Here is a 16,722-nt window from a genome sequence, read left to right on the forward strand (position 1 = left end):
TTGTAACTGTCATAATACTAACATAAAACTGTTTTACAATTATTTTAATTATGCAAATATCTCCCAAATAAAAATATCTTCTAAAGAAAAGTTCACAAAATCTAATTAAAAATGAACGAAAAGGCTTGAAAATAAACTTTTGGGCTTTGTGAGTTGAATATTTTTAAAAAAGTATAAATTAATAAAAGCATAGTTAATTTTATAACTGTATAAACAGTTAATTTTTTTTTATATATATTTTCAATAATTTTTTAAGTTCTATGATGGTAAAGATCAACATAATTCCACCTAATGCAGTAAATGATGTGCAAACAAATTTCTTCTGCAAAAATATTTATTTGGTATTTACATACATAATAATTCATTAAAATTAATTTAAGATTGACTGCTCCCTGTTTTTTATTTTTTTACCCTACAAAACTTTCACAGAGATATTGTTGTTCAGAAAAATTTTTTTAATATGATGAATTAATAAGAAACAGTTATTTTTTATAAATATAGAAACAGTTTTGAGAACGACTGAGATAGTTTACTGTTTCTACTGCTTTAAAAGCTGACTGTATTTTTTCTTACTTTGTCATATTAAAAAAAAAATAAAAAGTTTTTGAGAAAATACTAAGTGGGAACAGAAATGATGAAGCAGGGTGTGATAAAATTTAATTTAAATTTACTCTTTTAATATCTTCTGTTGCAAATGCAATTTGGTTAATTATTTATTAACATATACAATTACATTAAACTAGATAGTATAATCCACCTCATTTTAGTTTCTTTTAATTTTCTTACTGTTAATTTTTGTTGAAAATAACTGCCGAATCACAATAATTGCAATAAAATAAATTGTCAATAAAGTCATCAAAATGACGAACATTAAAATAACAAAAATATCCACCATGTAGTACTGGTACCAAGTTAAGTCTAACGCAGCCGGCTTCAGATGTGGAGCACCTTTATGTCTTAGTATATATTCTACCCACCAGACTGCAGTATCCACAGCTGACATCGGTTTATCTTTAGTTATTGATGATAATCGCATCATATTTTTCTTATAACTGAAATAAGAAAATAAGAGACTGCCTTAAATATATTTTATTAAATGTATTAACATATGTATAAAAATAAATCTGTGTACATTCATCTCATTTACAGTGTGCTTGGTTATTTACAGTGTCTAAGTAATTATTAACATTACTTTGGTTTTGATTAATATTTTACTGGTTTATATTGTGTGTTATTTATTGTAAAGAAATATAGCCAATAAGTAGTCAGCGAAGGCAATTATTATCCACCTAAAAACAATTATTATAGCACACCATTTTCTTAAAGTTTTAATTGAAATGCAAATTTTGACTGATGTTCTCTGAATTATTTGTCTTTTTTTGTATATATTTTGAATAAAACTTTTAATTCTTATATTGCTAGACGTCATCATTATTTCAACTAAAAATAGATAAATTTCAAATAAATTAATGTGAACACAACTGTGAAGGAATATGGATTAGCATAAAATAAACATTATGAATAAATATAATCATCTTGTTACTAAAGTGTTATATCGATAAAAACACAGCTGTAGCAGTTCCAAGGTAAACCAGTGTATGTTATGTTACTTTGTCTAAGTTTATTTTCAAGTTGAATTTCTTTTGTAGTAAATCCTAGCATTCAGAATTTCTTCTAACTCATTTTTCATTTCTGCCAAAAGAACAATCTCATCAATCAATTTTAACAATTATTTATTGTTGGAGATTTAGGATTTTTCTTTTACATCTCTCTTCAGTACTTTCTTCCTCTTTTCTGAGTTCTTAATTCTTTTCTTTCTGTTGTGTTTGACAAAGTGCCCACTGGGTATGAGCTAGAGTAGGATTGTAGGGATCAAACTTTGAGCTATGTATTCTTAGCATTTATTTACTTTTGTGGGAGGAGTCAGCTTTTCCTACTTATGTATCCAGGGACATTTTTTCCTATCTGGTGTCTTTATAAAAGCTTCATTATTGGGCTTAGGGAAAAATTGGGTACAGCCATACTAATTAATTCCATCCAATAACTATATACAATCTATCTTATATACTTCTCTCTGACTGTCCTTCTTTTCCCAATTAGATATGATCCTGACTTCAGAAAATACCTTAACTTAGGTCTAAAAGTCTTTAATAATTACTGTATTATTATCAACTTACTAGAATACTGACCTTGTATTTGTGAGAAGTTGCTTTAGGTTTTCGTACACCTTATCATAATTTATATCCTGAAATTCAACCTTCAATCCAGCACCAGCATTAGATAAAGTTTTAGCATTGAAATCTTGGTCACCAAACATTGGTATACCAAGTATTGGTACACCATAATAAACTGCTTCTTGAAAACTCTGAAGACCAACCTGACTTATGAAAACCTTCATCTTTGGATGGGCTGTAACAGTGTTGAGTTAAACAGTTAATAATATTTTTAACGGGTCTCTTGCCAGCCATACTGCTATTCTACAATAAACACTCTTTGCAATCATTTCAAGTGCCAAAAACCTCAAAAATCTTTCAACAATGCGCCACTCATCTCTAACTTTCCAGTTAGCTCGCAGATCCAGACTCAAACCAATATCCTCAACGTTCCTGACCATCTATGCATACCTAAACTCATATTTTGGGCAGATATACAACACATGATATTTATCATCTGATATCTAGCATTGAGGATACTGACCCGAGTTAGTCAAGTCAAATCAAGCCAGCCTATCCTAAAATGCAACATGCTCTGAAAGGAACTGAGTCACATGCTTGTTCGAGAGATTCATGAGGCAACTTTCAATGCCCTTACATCTGGAAAGAGACTGTGCATATATCGCTCATATGCCATCTCATCCCATCTGTCCTGCCAAATACCAAAACCTTCCTCCTCTATTTTCCCGAATATGCTGTGCAATCAGTGCATCTGACTTCTTTACAGCATAATGTAACTGACATTTTGATGCAAGGACATCAATCTGTTTAACACCCACGATAACTAGAACTGCCTCATGTGATATAATCCGATAGCCCCCCAAACATACAAGTCGGCGGGAAGTCACTATACCCTATAAAGTTAGAACTAAAAATTTCTAATGAGTTATAAGTGAAAAATGCGATATAATAATGAATTATTTTATTTACTCACTAGATACATAGTATTAATTTTAATTTGTGCAGTGGGTCTGTGTGTTCACTTTCATGTTGCACACATAATTCTATATGTCGCCACATCCTCTGTGACAAGCAATGGAGCATTTCTGGTGTTACATTACAGAAGGCATCTCTCACAACGTCACACAATTCTTCATTTGTGGTGTAGCAATATGCAGATACGTGTTCCTTTTTAAATCACCATAATTAATTGTCTGGTGTAGTGAGATCAGGACTTCGTGGTGGCCATGATAACGGAGCTGGCGATGCTGGAGTACTGCGGCCAATCCAACATCCTCGAAATCTTTCATTCAGAAACGTGCAGATTGATAGAACAAAATGTGCAGCTGCTCCATCCTGTTGCAAACATACTCGTTCCATGAGATCCTTCTCTTGAAGCTGTGGTATTAACCATGTCTCTAAATAGGTTTGTGTATTCACTGGTCTATCAAAAAAATAAAGACCAAACAAAGCCGAGCTGTCATTCTAGCCCATATCACAACATACAGTGGATTTCTTTCCAACTTTGTCGTGCAATAAGGGTTTTCTTTCACCCAAAATAAAACATTTCTGGTAAGGAAACTGCTATAGATTGCTCATACGTCAGTAAAAAGCACCTTTCCAGGATGAACTGCAGCAGGGAAGTTTTTTAACAAAGTCCGGCAGAATGCAGCACGACGACCCATATCTGCGTCTGATAGTTCATTGATGAACATCAGATGAAATGGTCTAAATTTCAAGTTCTTTTTCATATGGTCTTACAGTGTCATCCACAGTATATGAAGTTCAGCTGTGGCTTATCTTTAACACTATCTAATTCAAACGCACATTTTTACAAGCCAACATGTTGCTTTTGTAGTGGCAGCGTATTAAAGCATTGCCAAAACATATCACTAATTAGCTTCATTATTTAATTTATATGTTGTTCATGAACCCATATGCTTGTCACTAACTGCTCGTATGTCAGTAGACAGATTGCACATTTGTCAATAAAAAGTACCTTTCCAAAGTTAACTGTAGCTGACCTTAAATATGACTGGCTGGCTGGTTCATGAATGTAAAATATTGATGTAAGTGATTGATGTTAAAATTAACAAAATACATATTGATATGAAAGATCTTCCAATTAATTTATTTAATTTAAATTAAATAGTCTCCTTTTACTGAAACAATATTGCTTTGTTGAATTCAAGTAATTCAGGTTGAAGTTCAGTTAAAGATTCAGGTTTATCTAATTATTATTGTTAGATAAACCTGAATCTTCTCATGTTATATATATATATATATATATATATATATATATATATATATTACATATTGTAAATTAACAGAACATTCAGTTTCAATACAAAAATTGGTTAAACTAAATCTAGCTAACTCAGTGTCATCTGTGCTGTTGAAGATTCCTTTCATACATAATGCAGTAAGAAATTACTGCATTATTCTGTTTATTGCAACAGAATATAAAATATTTGGTTATGAAGGTTAAAATATGTGGTTAAAGGTTTTTGTTCATTTTTGCTGCTAATCCCATCAATATACTGAATGAATAGAAAAATTCAAAGCTAACATACTTTTTGAGAAACTTGTAAACACATTTCATCCTAATTCAGGAAAACTGTTTGTAATATATATTTTAGATGCCACAGTGAAAAAAAATACCAGTGAGAAACAATATAATCACCAAAGATAACTGGTTTCAATTGAAAGCATTATGAGATTTAAAGTATCACATTACATAAAACATTCATTTGCCTATAACTGTGTTGACCGACTTATAGAATTTTGCACGAAGTATAATTTAGTAATTGCCAACACCCAATTTAAAAATCATAATAGAAGAATATACACTTGGAAAAAGCCAGGCGTTACTGGAAGGTATCAGATAGATTATATCATGGTTAAGCAAAGATTTAGAAATCAACTCGTTGACTGCAAAACTTACCCTGGAGCAGACATTGATAGCGACCATAATTTGGTGATAATGAAATGTAGATTGGGGTTTAAAAACCTGAAGAAAAGGTGTCAGATGAATCGGTGGAATTTAGAGAAGCTTGAGGAAGAGGAGGTAAAGAAGATTTTTGAGGAGGACATCGCAAGAGGTCTGAGTAAAAAAGATAAGGTAGAAAATGTAGAAGAAGAATGGGAGAATGTTAAAAAGGAAATTCTTAAATCAGCAGAAGCAAACTTAGGCAGAATAAAGAGAACCGGTAGAACACCTTGGGTTTCAGACGATATATTGCAGCTGATGGATGAACTTAGAAAATATAAGAATGCTAGTGATGAAGAAAGTAAAAGGAACTATCGGAAATTAAGAAATGCTATAAACAGGAAGTGCAAACTGGTGAAAGAAGAGTGGATTAAAGAAAAGTGTTCAGAAGTGGAAAGAGAAATGAACATTGGTAAAATAGACGGAGCATACAGGAAAGTTAAGGAAAATTTTGGGGTACATAAATTAAAATCTAATAATGTGTTAAACAAAGATGGTACACCAATATATAATACGAAAGGTAAAGTCGATAGATGGGTGGAATATATTGAAGAGTTATACGGAGGAAATGAATTAGAAAATGGTGTTATAGAGGAAGAAGAGGAAGTTGAGGAGGATGAAATGGGAGAAACAATACTGAGATCTGAATTTAAGAGAGCATTAAAAGATTTAAATGGCAGAAAGGCTCCTGGAATAGACGGAATACCTGTAGAATTACTGCGCAGTGCAGGTGAGGAAGCAATTGATAGATTATACAAACTGGTGTGTAATATTTATGAAAATGGGGAATTTCCATCAGACTTCAAAAAAAGTGTTATAGTTATGATACCAAAGAAAGCAGGGGCAGATAAATGTGAAGAATACAGAACAATTAGTTTAACTAGTCATGCATCAAAAATCTTAACTAGAATTTTATACAGAAGAATTGAGAGGAGAGTGGAAGAAGTGTTAGGAGAAGACCAATTTGGTTTCAGGAAAAGTATAGGGACAAGGGAAGCAATTTTAGGCCTCAGATTAATAGTAGAAGGAAGATTAAAGAAAAACAAACCAACATACTTGGCGTTTATAGACCTAGAAAAGGCTTTCGATAACGTAGACTGGAATAAAATGTTCAGCATTTTAAAAAATTAGGGTTCAAATACAGAGATAGAAGAACAATTGCTAACATGTACAGGAACCAAACAGCAACAATAACAATTGAAGAACATAAGAAAGAAGCCCTAATAAGAAAGGGAGTCCGACAAGGATGTTTCCTATCTCCGTTACTTTTTAATCTTTACATGGAACTAGAGTTAATGCTGTTAAAGAACAATTTAGATTCGGAGTAACAGTACAAGGTGAAAAGATAAAGATGCTACGATTTGCTGATGATATAGTAATTCTAGCCGAGAGTAAAAAGGATTTAGAAGAAACAATGAACGGCATAGATGAAGTCCTACGCAAGAACTATCACATGAAAATAAACAAGAACAAAACAAAAGTAATGAAATGTAGTAGAAATATCAAAGATGGACCGCTGAATGTGAAAATAGGAGGAGAAAAGATTATGGAGGTAGAAGAATTTTGTTATTTGGGAAGTAAAATTACTAAAGATGGACGAAGCAGGAGCGATATAAAATGCCGAATAGCACAAGCTAAACGAGCCTTCAGTAAGAAATATAATTTGTTTACATCAAAAATTAATTTAAATGTCAGGAAAAGATTTTTGAAAGTGTATGTTTGGAGTGTCGCTTTATATGGAAGTGAAACTTGGACAATCGGAGTATCTGAGAAGAAAAGATTAGAAGCTTTTGAAATGTGGTGCTATAGGAGAATGTTAAAAATCAGATGGGTGGATAAAGTGACAAATGAAGAGGTATTGCGGCAAATAGATGAAGAAAGAAGCATTTGGAAAAATATAGTTAAAAGAAGAGACAGACTTACAGGCCACATACTAAGGCATCCTGGAATAGTCGCTTTAATATTGGAAGGACAGGTAGAAGGGAAAAATTGTGTAGGCAGGCCACGTTTGGAGTATGTAAAACAAATTGTTGGGGATGTAGGATGTAGAGGGTATACTGAAATGAAACGACTAGCACTAGATAAGGAATCTTGTGCTTTTTTTGAGCTGCATCAAACCAGTCAAATGACTGAAGACAAAAAAAAAAAAATAACTGTGTATTGACACACATTTTTATACCTAAAATTGATTGCTGTGGTAACCATTTTCTTGTTACAACATTCTCGGGTCTTCCAGGTAAATCTGTATTTGCTTCCCACTTCCATAACACTGTTGTTTTTGGAAATTGTTTAAAAGCTTTAAGGAATGCTTCACGTTTCTCTTCAGGCACTGATTTACCTTTCATGTTGCTACCGAGACTAAAATATATAATACCATCTTCAGCACTGTCCATCAATTCCTGAAGATCCTAGAAAAAAAAAGTATATTTTTTGTGTTTTAAAGAAACTATACAAGTATTTAATTACATAACGTAACATTAAATTAATAATTTTAATTATGCGATTTTAAAATGATTTAAAGAAAATAGTTCCTTCTCACCTCAAAGGAAAGGCAAATATCACCAGAAAAGAAAAACTATACCTACAAAGGATTGGATATCAGTAAGTGAAGATAGTAAACTTGACGAAAATTTATTTTCTGTGGACTTAAATCGAAAATTACCAGCCAACAAAACAGATTTATACATGACAACTGTTAAACACCAACTTCTTGCAGCTTGACAGAAAGCTCGTTAGCCAGCTAAAACGCAGCTTTTAACACCAGCAATGTACAAAATAAGGCTCTTGTGGGCCGAAGTACACGTTAACTTAACCAAAGAAGTCTGGAAAAATTTTATATTTTCCTGCAAATCAAATTTTTATGTTCAGGGGCAAAGGGTTCTGTATGTTAGAAAAACATTAGATGAAAATACATCACCGACTCATATCTAACAATCAGTTAACATCTCCAGAAAAAAACTTTTTGGGGTTGTTTCTCAGTTCAACACTTCCAGTAAATGGTATGCAGAAAAGTGATGAATATATCAAGATTCTGAAGGAAAGGATTCTGTCATAACTTTAAAACAAATTCCCACTAGGCAATGGAGTGTTCCAGCAAGATTTGGTGCCATGCCATACTGTCAGAAAATGGAAAAATTCTTTCAGTAAGAAAATATTAAAGTGCTCCTGAGGCCAGGCAACTACCCAGATTTAAACCAAATTGAAAATCTTTGGACAACAGTAAAAAAACAACTCAAAAATTAGTTGTACCACAAAACTGACCTCACTAAAGCCTTAATATCAACATGGCTTCATGATAAAAAAGTAAAAAAAAAATTATGGTAGAATGTTGAATCAATGTCAAATCATGTATGTGGAGTGATTAAGAATAAAGGATGTAATTACTAGATATTCACAAATTAACCAGATGTGATTTTTTCCTAAATAAAGTTACTTTTTATTGAATAAAATGCTTTCAGATTAATTTTCATGCTACTATAAGTAGGGGAAACAATGTAAGAAACCTCTCTCTTTTTCTGTTTAGCCTACAGAACCATCGTAAGGTATTATGGTTAATTTAAGAAGCCTGTAAATAATATATTAAAAAATCTAAAACTATTTACTATAGCTTCATTGTTTATTTATTAATTAAAAATTAAGTAGAGTTTCTAGAGGAAATATAAACATGTATAATTATGTTAAGAGAAATTTGATAAGAAGGAATAGGAAACGTTCATAGAATTTTATTATTTGAATGTAACCAAATTTCAAAGGAAATTTTGTAGATTTTTAATGCCACTGGTATATCTAACACCAAGAGGATTCGGGTGTAATCTCAAATAGTACATACAGTAACTTGATGCCAGACCTGGCATTTTGTTAGATAAAGTGGGTTCATCCCTTTCACAACTATTACCATGTTTACAGAAGATTTAGAATGTAAGAATAAAATGAAAACAAGCATAACAATGATAAAGAAGCGATTAACAGAATGAAACAGTTATAGTTGAAAGAAATGTTACATTTGGATGTATCCTGTATGGATGTGAAACATAGAAACTAAGAAAAAGAGAAGGGCTGGGATCATTTGAAATAAGGGCATGCAGGAAAACATGGAAGGTTAAATGGACAGAAAAGTAAAAAATGAAGAGGACAGTTAATGAGAATAAAAGCTAAGTAAGATCAATTAGTACAAGACCTACAACTTAAATGGATGGAATATATCACTGAGGTGAAATATTAATTAAAACAGTGCTAGAAGGATCAGTGGAAAGGTGAAAAAATGAGAGGCCAGAAAAAAGTGAAAATTATAGATGATCTGAAAAGAAACGGGTGCTATCAGGATCAAAATGTTTAATTGGAAATTGAGGAGGATGGATGTAGACATGTTGAATTGGATCTGCCTCAAGGTTGAAACTTAGATGTTGAATAACATAGTGGTAATACCAATAGTTATTGTTAACTAATTTAATATATATTTTATTGGTATTTAAAATCTTATAATATCTGCTAGTAGTATTATATATATAATCTCCTACATTTTTTCAGAAGTAACAATTTTATAGAAGTATACAATACTTATTTTTTTTTATAGTATTGTTATATAAATGTTAATACAAACCTTTGGTAAAGATGGTGGTGGAGTTTTTATGTGCATCGGTCCAACATAAACTGTATTAGGTTGCAGTGGTTTAGGATAACTTGTAGATAAGTCGCCACTAACGATCAGTAAACTTTTATTTGATTCTAGATCCCATAAATTACGATTAACATTTCCAAAATACTGTCTCATTATTTTTTCTTGTGATGGTCGCGTATACATATTCATTATATATAAATTTTGATATAAAACAATCCATAAGTTTATGAAACGTTCCCACAGTGACATATGATTGGAGTAAAACCCAAATGTTTCAGCGATATATGAAGGTATTACAGGATTACCGTATTCAATATCAATAGTTGACATTGAAAGAATTGTTGAGATGCCGACAATTGGTGGATTTCCAATCATATCAGAAAATCCTAACAAGCTAGTAATAATAAATGGTTCAACGATCATTAAATCGTAATTTGTTCCATTAACTTCCCTGTTAATAAAAGAAGTAAAACACATTATTATTATTATTATTAAAATAAATTACTATGATTTAAATAAAAAAGCAAAAAATAAAACAATTTTTTTTTCTAGTCATTATTTAAAGATTTAATAATGCAGAGGATGCATTTGATAATATAGGACTGAACAAAATATTTAACATTTTGAAGAAAATTGGACTGAAATATGGAAAGGGAAGGCTTAAAATAAAAAAATAAAAATATTTACTATGAAAAGGAAACCTATCTGTATACAAAAATAGAAAGTTAATAATACTTCTACCAATACCAATATCAATAAAATTAACCCAAGCAAAGAATTAATGTTCAACCGAACTGAAGTGAAATAGGGTGGCATAAATTTATGGTTGGAAAGATAGTCATCTTAAAAACAAATTAGAGTAAAAACAAACAAAGGTTAAGGATTGTGACATAAAGAAGGATAATGAGGAATTAAATATTAATATAGGGGATAACTAGATGAATTTTATTTAGGTCATAAAATGACAAAGTATGTTGTACAAGTGTTTATACGGTAGGGAATGAAGAGGTATAAATTTTGTAAAAATTAAAAGGCAAATGATTATTAAGGCATCATGGGTTAGTGAATTTTGTTTTTAATGGAATTATAATGGGTAAAAAATTAAAGTAACACCAGAGCGTATGAAAGAGATAATAGATAATACAAGAGATAAAAATGTCAAAGTTAAAAGGTTGACAGTGAATAAAAAACCTTTACACTGCATCAACCAGTTAATTTACTTCTTTAGAAGTAATATAGAAGTATAATATATTCTGAATTTTTCTAAAGAAAAAAAACCAGTTCAAAAAATAGTAAAAAGCTAAATACTACCCCCAACCTTGTTTAGTATGTATGTACAAGGGATTAATTTTGGAGGAAGAAAAACACACCAAATAACTTTTCAGATGACGCAGTAATTTTGTGTGATGAGTCACAGAATATTTACCAGATGATTTCGGTGCTGGGCATTATGACAAAGTACAGTAAGAAAATTAACATTAAGAAAAGAAAAGTAATGGGGAAAGGAGACAATATGCCAAAAAAAAAAATGTTCATATGAAAGAAAGTAAGAATTAAAGATTAAAAAACATAATCAGAGACCATGTTAATATTGTAGAAGACTGTAAAACTTAAAAGATATATAAGAACAAAGATATCAAAGGAGGCATTTAATAGAAAAAAGAAAATACAGTATATAAAATGGATTGGATCATCTTTGCATCTTCTTTTAAAGAGGAAAAATTACAGATAATCGAAAAGAAAATGAGATTTATGAGGAACTCAAAAATTCACTAAGGTAGTGAATGGGCAGATAACCAAATAGTGATATTTAAGAATGCTGGAGTTTGGAGTTCTACTTTTTCTGATCCTTAATGAGAAACTCTTGGCTATTTATCATTATAAATACAGTGAAATAGATAAGGAGTTACTGTGTATTAACTTCTTGGAGTATTGAGAACGTATACTTTCTGTTGCTTACGTAATAGAAAAAATGATTGTTAACAAATACAAAAAAAAATTTCAAATACCTGATCAAATTTTGTATTTGCAAAGAATTAAAGATGTGATAAGCTATATACTCAAATATGGCTGGTGCAGAATTTAGTGAATTAAAAAGTCCTTGTCTTTTCTGAGATGTGAATCCGGTTTCCTTTTCAACTTTTTCTATATCCTCTTGAAACAAACGATATAAAAAATTCATGTCTATCTCTCTGTGATTTTTCATCGGTACCTTAAATAAAAAAAAAGTTTTAATAATATTAAGAAACAATAATTTACTCACTTTCAAATTACATGGAAATTGCTCTTTCATGAAGAAAATTAGCTTTAAAAATCGTTTTAAAGGTAAATATGCAAAATCCATTCAACAATGAATTACAGCTGGTAGTATTGATTAATCATCAATGAAATACAATGTGTTGCATAATCAGCTCTAAAAAAATCTTCTGACTAAAAAAATATCTTAGCAGTAGGAAAATAGGTCATTAATAATAACTATTAATACTTTTAAACTTATTGAAAAGTTATTTTAAACATAAAAAGTATAGATGTATTGAAAAGTTTTTCTGAATGTATAATTACAGTATTATTTTTAAGAATATAAATCTAGATTTCTTATTGTTCCAATAAGTCAAAATTATCTTCTAAATTTTTAATTTCTATTCTAACTCAATTGTGTAATAATAGTGTTGCAGCATAATAAAATGAAGATAAGTTTGAAAAATAAATATTCTTAAAAATAAATTTTCAAAGATATATACCCGATGGTCTGAAGTAATTTTTCCCAATTATTAAAAAGAAAACACTTAATAAAAGAAGTTAAATAAAAAAGTCTTTTACTATTACATGTTTAATGCACATCAGGGGAACTGAATTTATATTCTTATGAATTCATGGCAGTATTAAGTGAACTACTCATTTTTCAAAAATATTTTATACCCAATTATAGAATCAACTGAGTTTCAATTGACAGCTTGAGGTAGTCAGGGTATTCCTCAGAATGAAAAATTGCAAGCAGTCAAATCACATAAACTGCCTTTCAATTTTTCCTTAGCATCATATTTTTTTAAGTAAAGACTGACTGAGGCAGTTTCTTCAACAAACAAATAAGTTGCTTTGTAAGTATAAATATATATAAATAATTTATATATATATAGTACTTTTATTTACTTATTTATTACCAAATTCCTTTTAGCATTTACATATACAAAAAGGACCTATAGGGGGGCTTAAATAGCTATATATAATTGGTTTTAAAAAAACATTATGTATTTTACATGAATCATGAAGTATACCTCACTCAATTAAAACAGTACATAAATGAACTATACTAAAAATGTTAAAAATTAATGTTTTAGTAAATTAAAAGATCACAAAAGAAAAGATCAAAACAAACAAAAAAATATAGAATCCATTTCTAGAAGATAATCATAAGTCCTCTATACAATATCAATCTTTTTAATTTGATCTTTCAATTTTCATTTTAACATTTTTTTTTTTTTAACATCAAGTTCCTTAAATTTATTTGACAATTCATTGAAATATTTTTTTGAGTTGTAGACATAGCTTCTTTGTCTAATTGTTAACATTTTTTTTGGTAACTTAATACTTTTAAAACGAGTGTTAATTGGAATCTCAATAAACTCATTTTTTAGTTCATTGAATAGGTACACAATAGAATTCACAACAAAAACACACCTGATGTCAAATAGTCTGCCTGGATCCTGTTCACTGATTAAATTATTTTAAAAATACTTTTTTGTGGCCTGTTCAAAGAATCAAATGAAGAACCATAAAGAAACCCCCCCCCCCCCGCATCCGATGATATCATACACTGCCATACTGTGAAAAAGACCATAGTATACTTGCAACATCTCCCTTCTTGATAATACTTATTTCAACCAGTAGAAAACATAAACTGATATTTGGCTTTTTTTAACTATGTTGTTCATGTGCACATCCACTTTCTATTACAGTCGTATGCCACTCCTAGATATTTACTAGTTTCAACTCTCTTGAGGTGCTGACAATTGATTGTGATAGCTATTTTATCTGGTATAGAATCTTTGTAATTGCCAAAAGTAATGAACACAGATTTGTTTATATTAAACAAATTTTTTAAGCTGTTTTATACAGATTACTTTATAACCATAAAACTATCATCAGTTAGATGCATTGTATTAATTGTATTATAAAACTTAAAACTATTTTTTGCAAAAAAAATTGTTGGTTTCTACATTTTATGGGAATAGTAATTAATAAAAATTAAAATTGAAGACTGTAAAAAGTTATTAATTAGATTTAAAAAAAGACTGGCGAACTAGGTACTTAATGTATCATTTTATTTGACAAATGTGAAAATTATCAAGTAATTTTACATACTCAGAGTTTGTAAAAGTTATCCTATGCAATTATTTTGCTAGAATAAGTTTGATGAAGAGTACTAATTGTAATTTTATGTATTAGATTACTTACTAGTTTGTTAAAAGTAGATTTAAATATCTAAGAACATACTCAATAGGTATAAACCATTAAAAATCTAGAAAACACTCAAAAACATTACAAAAATCTAACAGATGACATTTCAGTTGTCAAACAATCATCAGCAGATACTAAAAAAATAATATACTATAAAAAAAAAAAAATGTTTGATAGACAAGCAGATATAATAACTATTTCCGTTTTAGTAACTGTCTCTGGATTCCTAGCTAATCGTTTCATTGACAATCTCAAAACAAAAGCAAAAACGATTCAGATTTCAGAATTCCACTGCATGTTTACTACACTACACGTAACTGAAATTTAGGAGAAGTAGGACAAATTAAAAGAAATAAACTAAAACTACAAAAAAAGGAGTATTTTACAAAACAAAAAAAAAACAGAAATTGGCCTATCCCAGAAAGAAAATGTTGTATGATTGATACTTTCTGAACAGATCTCGTACTATATTAATTTGTTACTAACCTTATTAGGATTTGCAGTTATTACAGTAAGATTATGTCCTTTAGCAGCTAAAGCATGGCTTAATGCAAGCATCGGTTGTTGATGACTATATGACGCAGTTGGAAATACACAGAATATGTTGGCAGCACTGCAGCAGGTTAAAACCATAGTGAAAGTGAATAACACAAATTTAATTACTATATTTTGTTCCTGAAAAAAAAATTAGTTCAATTATTTATTATTATAAGCTATTTTTAATTAAATAGGTGTTTTGTTTTAATTTAAAACTGTACTCTCTTACAACATCACTTACAGTTATACAGCTGGTTTTATAGTCTTGTTAACCATTAATGTTAATGAAACTCATTGATACAGTGCATCAGTAACATAACTGTTTGTCACAGTAGGCCAAAGAGCTTGATTCCTGGTCCTATTTTATTTTTACTTCTTTAAATTGCATTACCAGTAAAAATTATTCATAGAATTTTCAGCTGCTGTTGTTTTTTTAACACTAGTAAGATATACCAGTTATAAGTGAAGAAATGTTTGAGTTTTCCAGAAAAAATTTGCATTATTGTACATATGTACAATAATGCATATATGTATATGTTATTTCAGATGTTGTCTAGCTATAGATAAGTAATCAACATATGAAAATTTTGGAGATGCTGATGTGATAAATTACTTGCACCTAAACTAAAACAAAAGGAGAAAGAATAAATCCATATGGATAGCTTCTTTGGTCTATCACTAGATTTTCCTGAGAATTTACTTAAAAACTTGATCATTAACACAAAGAGATGCACAATTTCAAGAGATGGTGTAAACCAAAAGACTTTCAGCTATCACCCATTCCTCCAAACTTATTATTGTAAGAACCAAAACTAGATTAATTCAACCGCAATCTCTTCCCTGCTCAGATGGTTTAACGTATTCAATAGTTCAAGTAATCCGATTAAGTACAAACAATTCAAGGCTGCAGTTAGTAAGGGCTATAGCTATCTGACCTGTCTCTTTACTTACTGACCTGAAGAAAAGAATAATTATATCATATCATTTAAATTTTTTTGGTACACTTGTATGTGTAAGGGATGCAGTTCTTCAATGCCTGAATTTTTAACAATTTCAGAGCAATTATAATCCTTTTTGCTGAGAAATTATATATGAAAATTTAGTCACGTGAAATAGTCTTTAAAAGAATGATACTCTAAAAGTTTCTGTTTTCCAAATATTTATATATCACTCTGTAGAAAATTAAAAAAAGAAAAACCCAATAAAATTTGACCAGTTCTGTATTAATTGAGATGTTTGGAATTGAAAAATTAGAATAAAAGTTTTAATTTGTAATTAATTACATTTTTAAAAGATAAAGTGTAAAATCATATATAGAAAGTATTAATCAATGGGAAAGGTTTAAAAGAATCTTAATATCTTTCTTTCTCTCTTCAATACAAAATGTAAAAATCTAAGGGTGACAAATTTGAAACTTAACTACAAAATTTAAGTATACAATTATATAAGAAAATGTAGATTTGGACACTGGGTTCAGGAGCTATAAGCATTTAAACATTTTTAACAGAAACAAATAATCGTTTAACCTAATTTATATTAAAAAAACACATTAACTTTTAAACTTCTTGACTAAAGGTTGAAATGTTATTGAAATAACATCATAACAGAAGTCATTATAAAAAAAAGAAAAAAACTCTAAAGAAAGATCATCTGAAATGGAACGTTGCACAGGAAGGTAAAATTTGTGTAAAAATTTAGGTAAATTTGTGTTGAAAAACATTACAATAATGCATATTATAAACTACATATTTATTTACACATATAAAAATTAACTTTTTACTTACCATAATTAGCTGGATTCACTGAACCAATTTTGGTTTTAAAAACTATTATTATAAGAGTTTCTTAAAAAAATTAAAAGAAAAGTAATAATAAAAAACAAAAAAAAATTAAATACACAAAAATGGAACTATTATTAAATTTGTTTGTATATCAATACAAACATTGAGTATATTGTTAAATAAGAC

The 16,722-nt window shown here is 29.6% G+C and overlaps 1 protein-coding gene across 1 annotated transcript; it reads right to left on the reverse strand.

Annotated features, from left to right (window-relative positions):
* Nucleotides 1-655: 655 nt before the first annotated feature.
* LOC142330128 (UDP-glycosyltransferase UGT5-like) lies at nt 656-16,722 on the reverse strand. Its single transcript, XM_075375216.1, has 7 exons — nt 16,540-16,722; nt 14,705-14,893; nt 11,770-11,972; nt 9,743-10,211; nt 7,322-7,550; nt 2,190-2,409; nt 656-1,052 (listed from the first exon to the last, which is right to left on the reverse strand). The coding sequence occupies exons 1-7, from the start codon at nt 16,540-16,542 to the stop codon at nt 764-766; spliced, it is 1,602 nt and encodes a 533-aa protein (XP_075231331.1). The 5' UTR covers nt 16,543-16,722; the 3' UTR covers nt 656-763.

Source organism: Lycorma delicatula, chromosome 9 (genome assembly GCF_047948215.1).
Source record: "Lycorma delicatula isolate Av1 chromosome 9, ASM4794821v1, whole genome shotgun sequence".
Classification (NCBI taxonomy): Eukaryota; Metazoa; Arthropoda; class Insecta; order Hemiptera; family Fulgoridae; genus Lycorma; species Lycorma delicatula.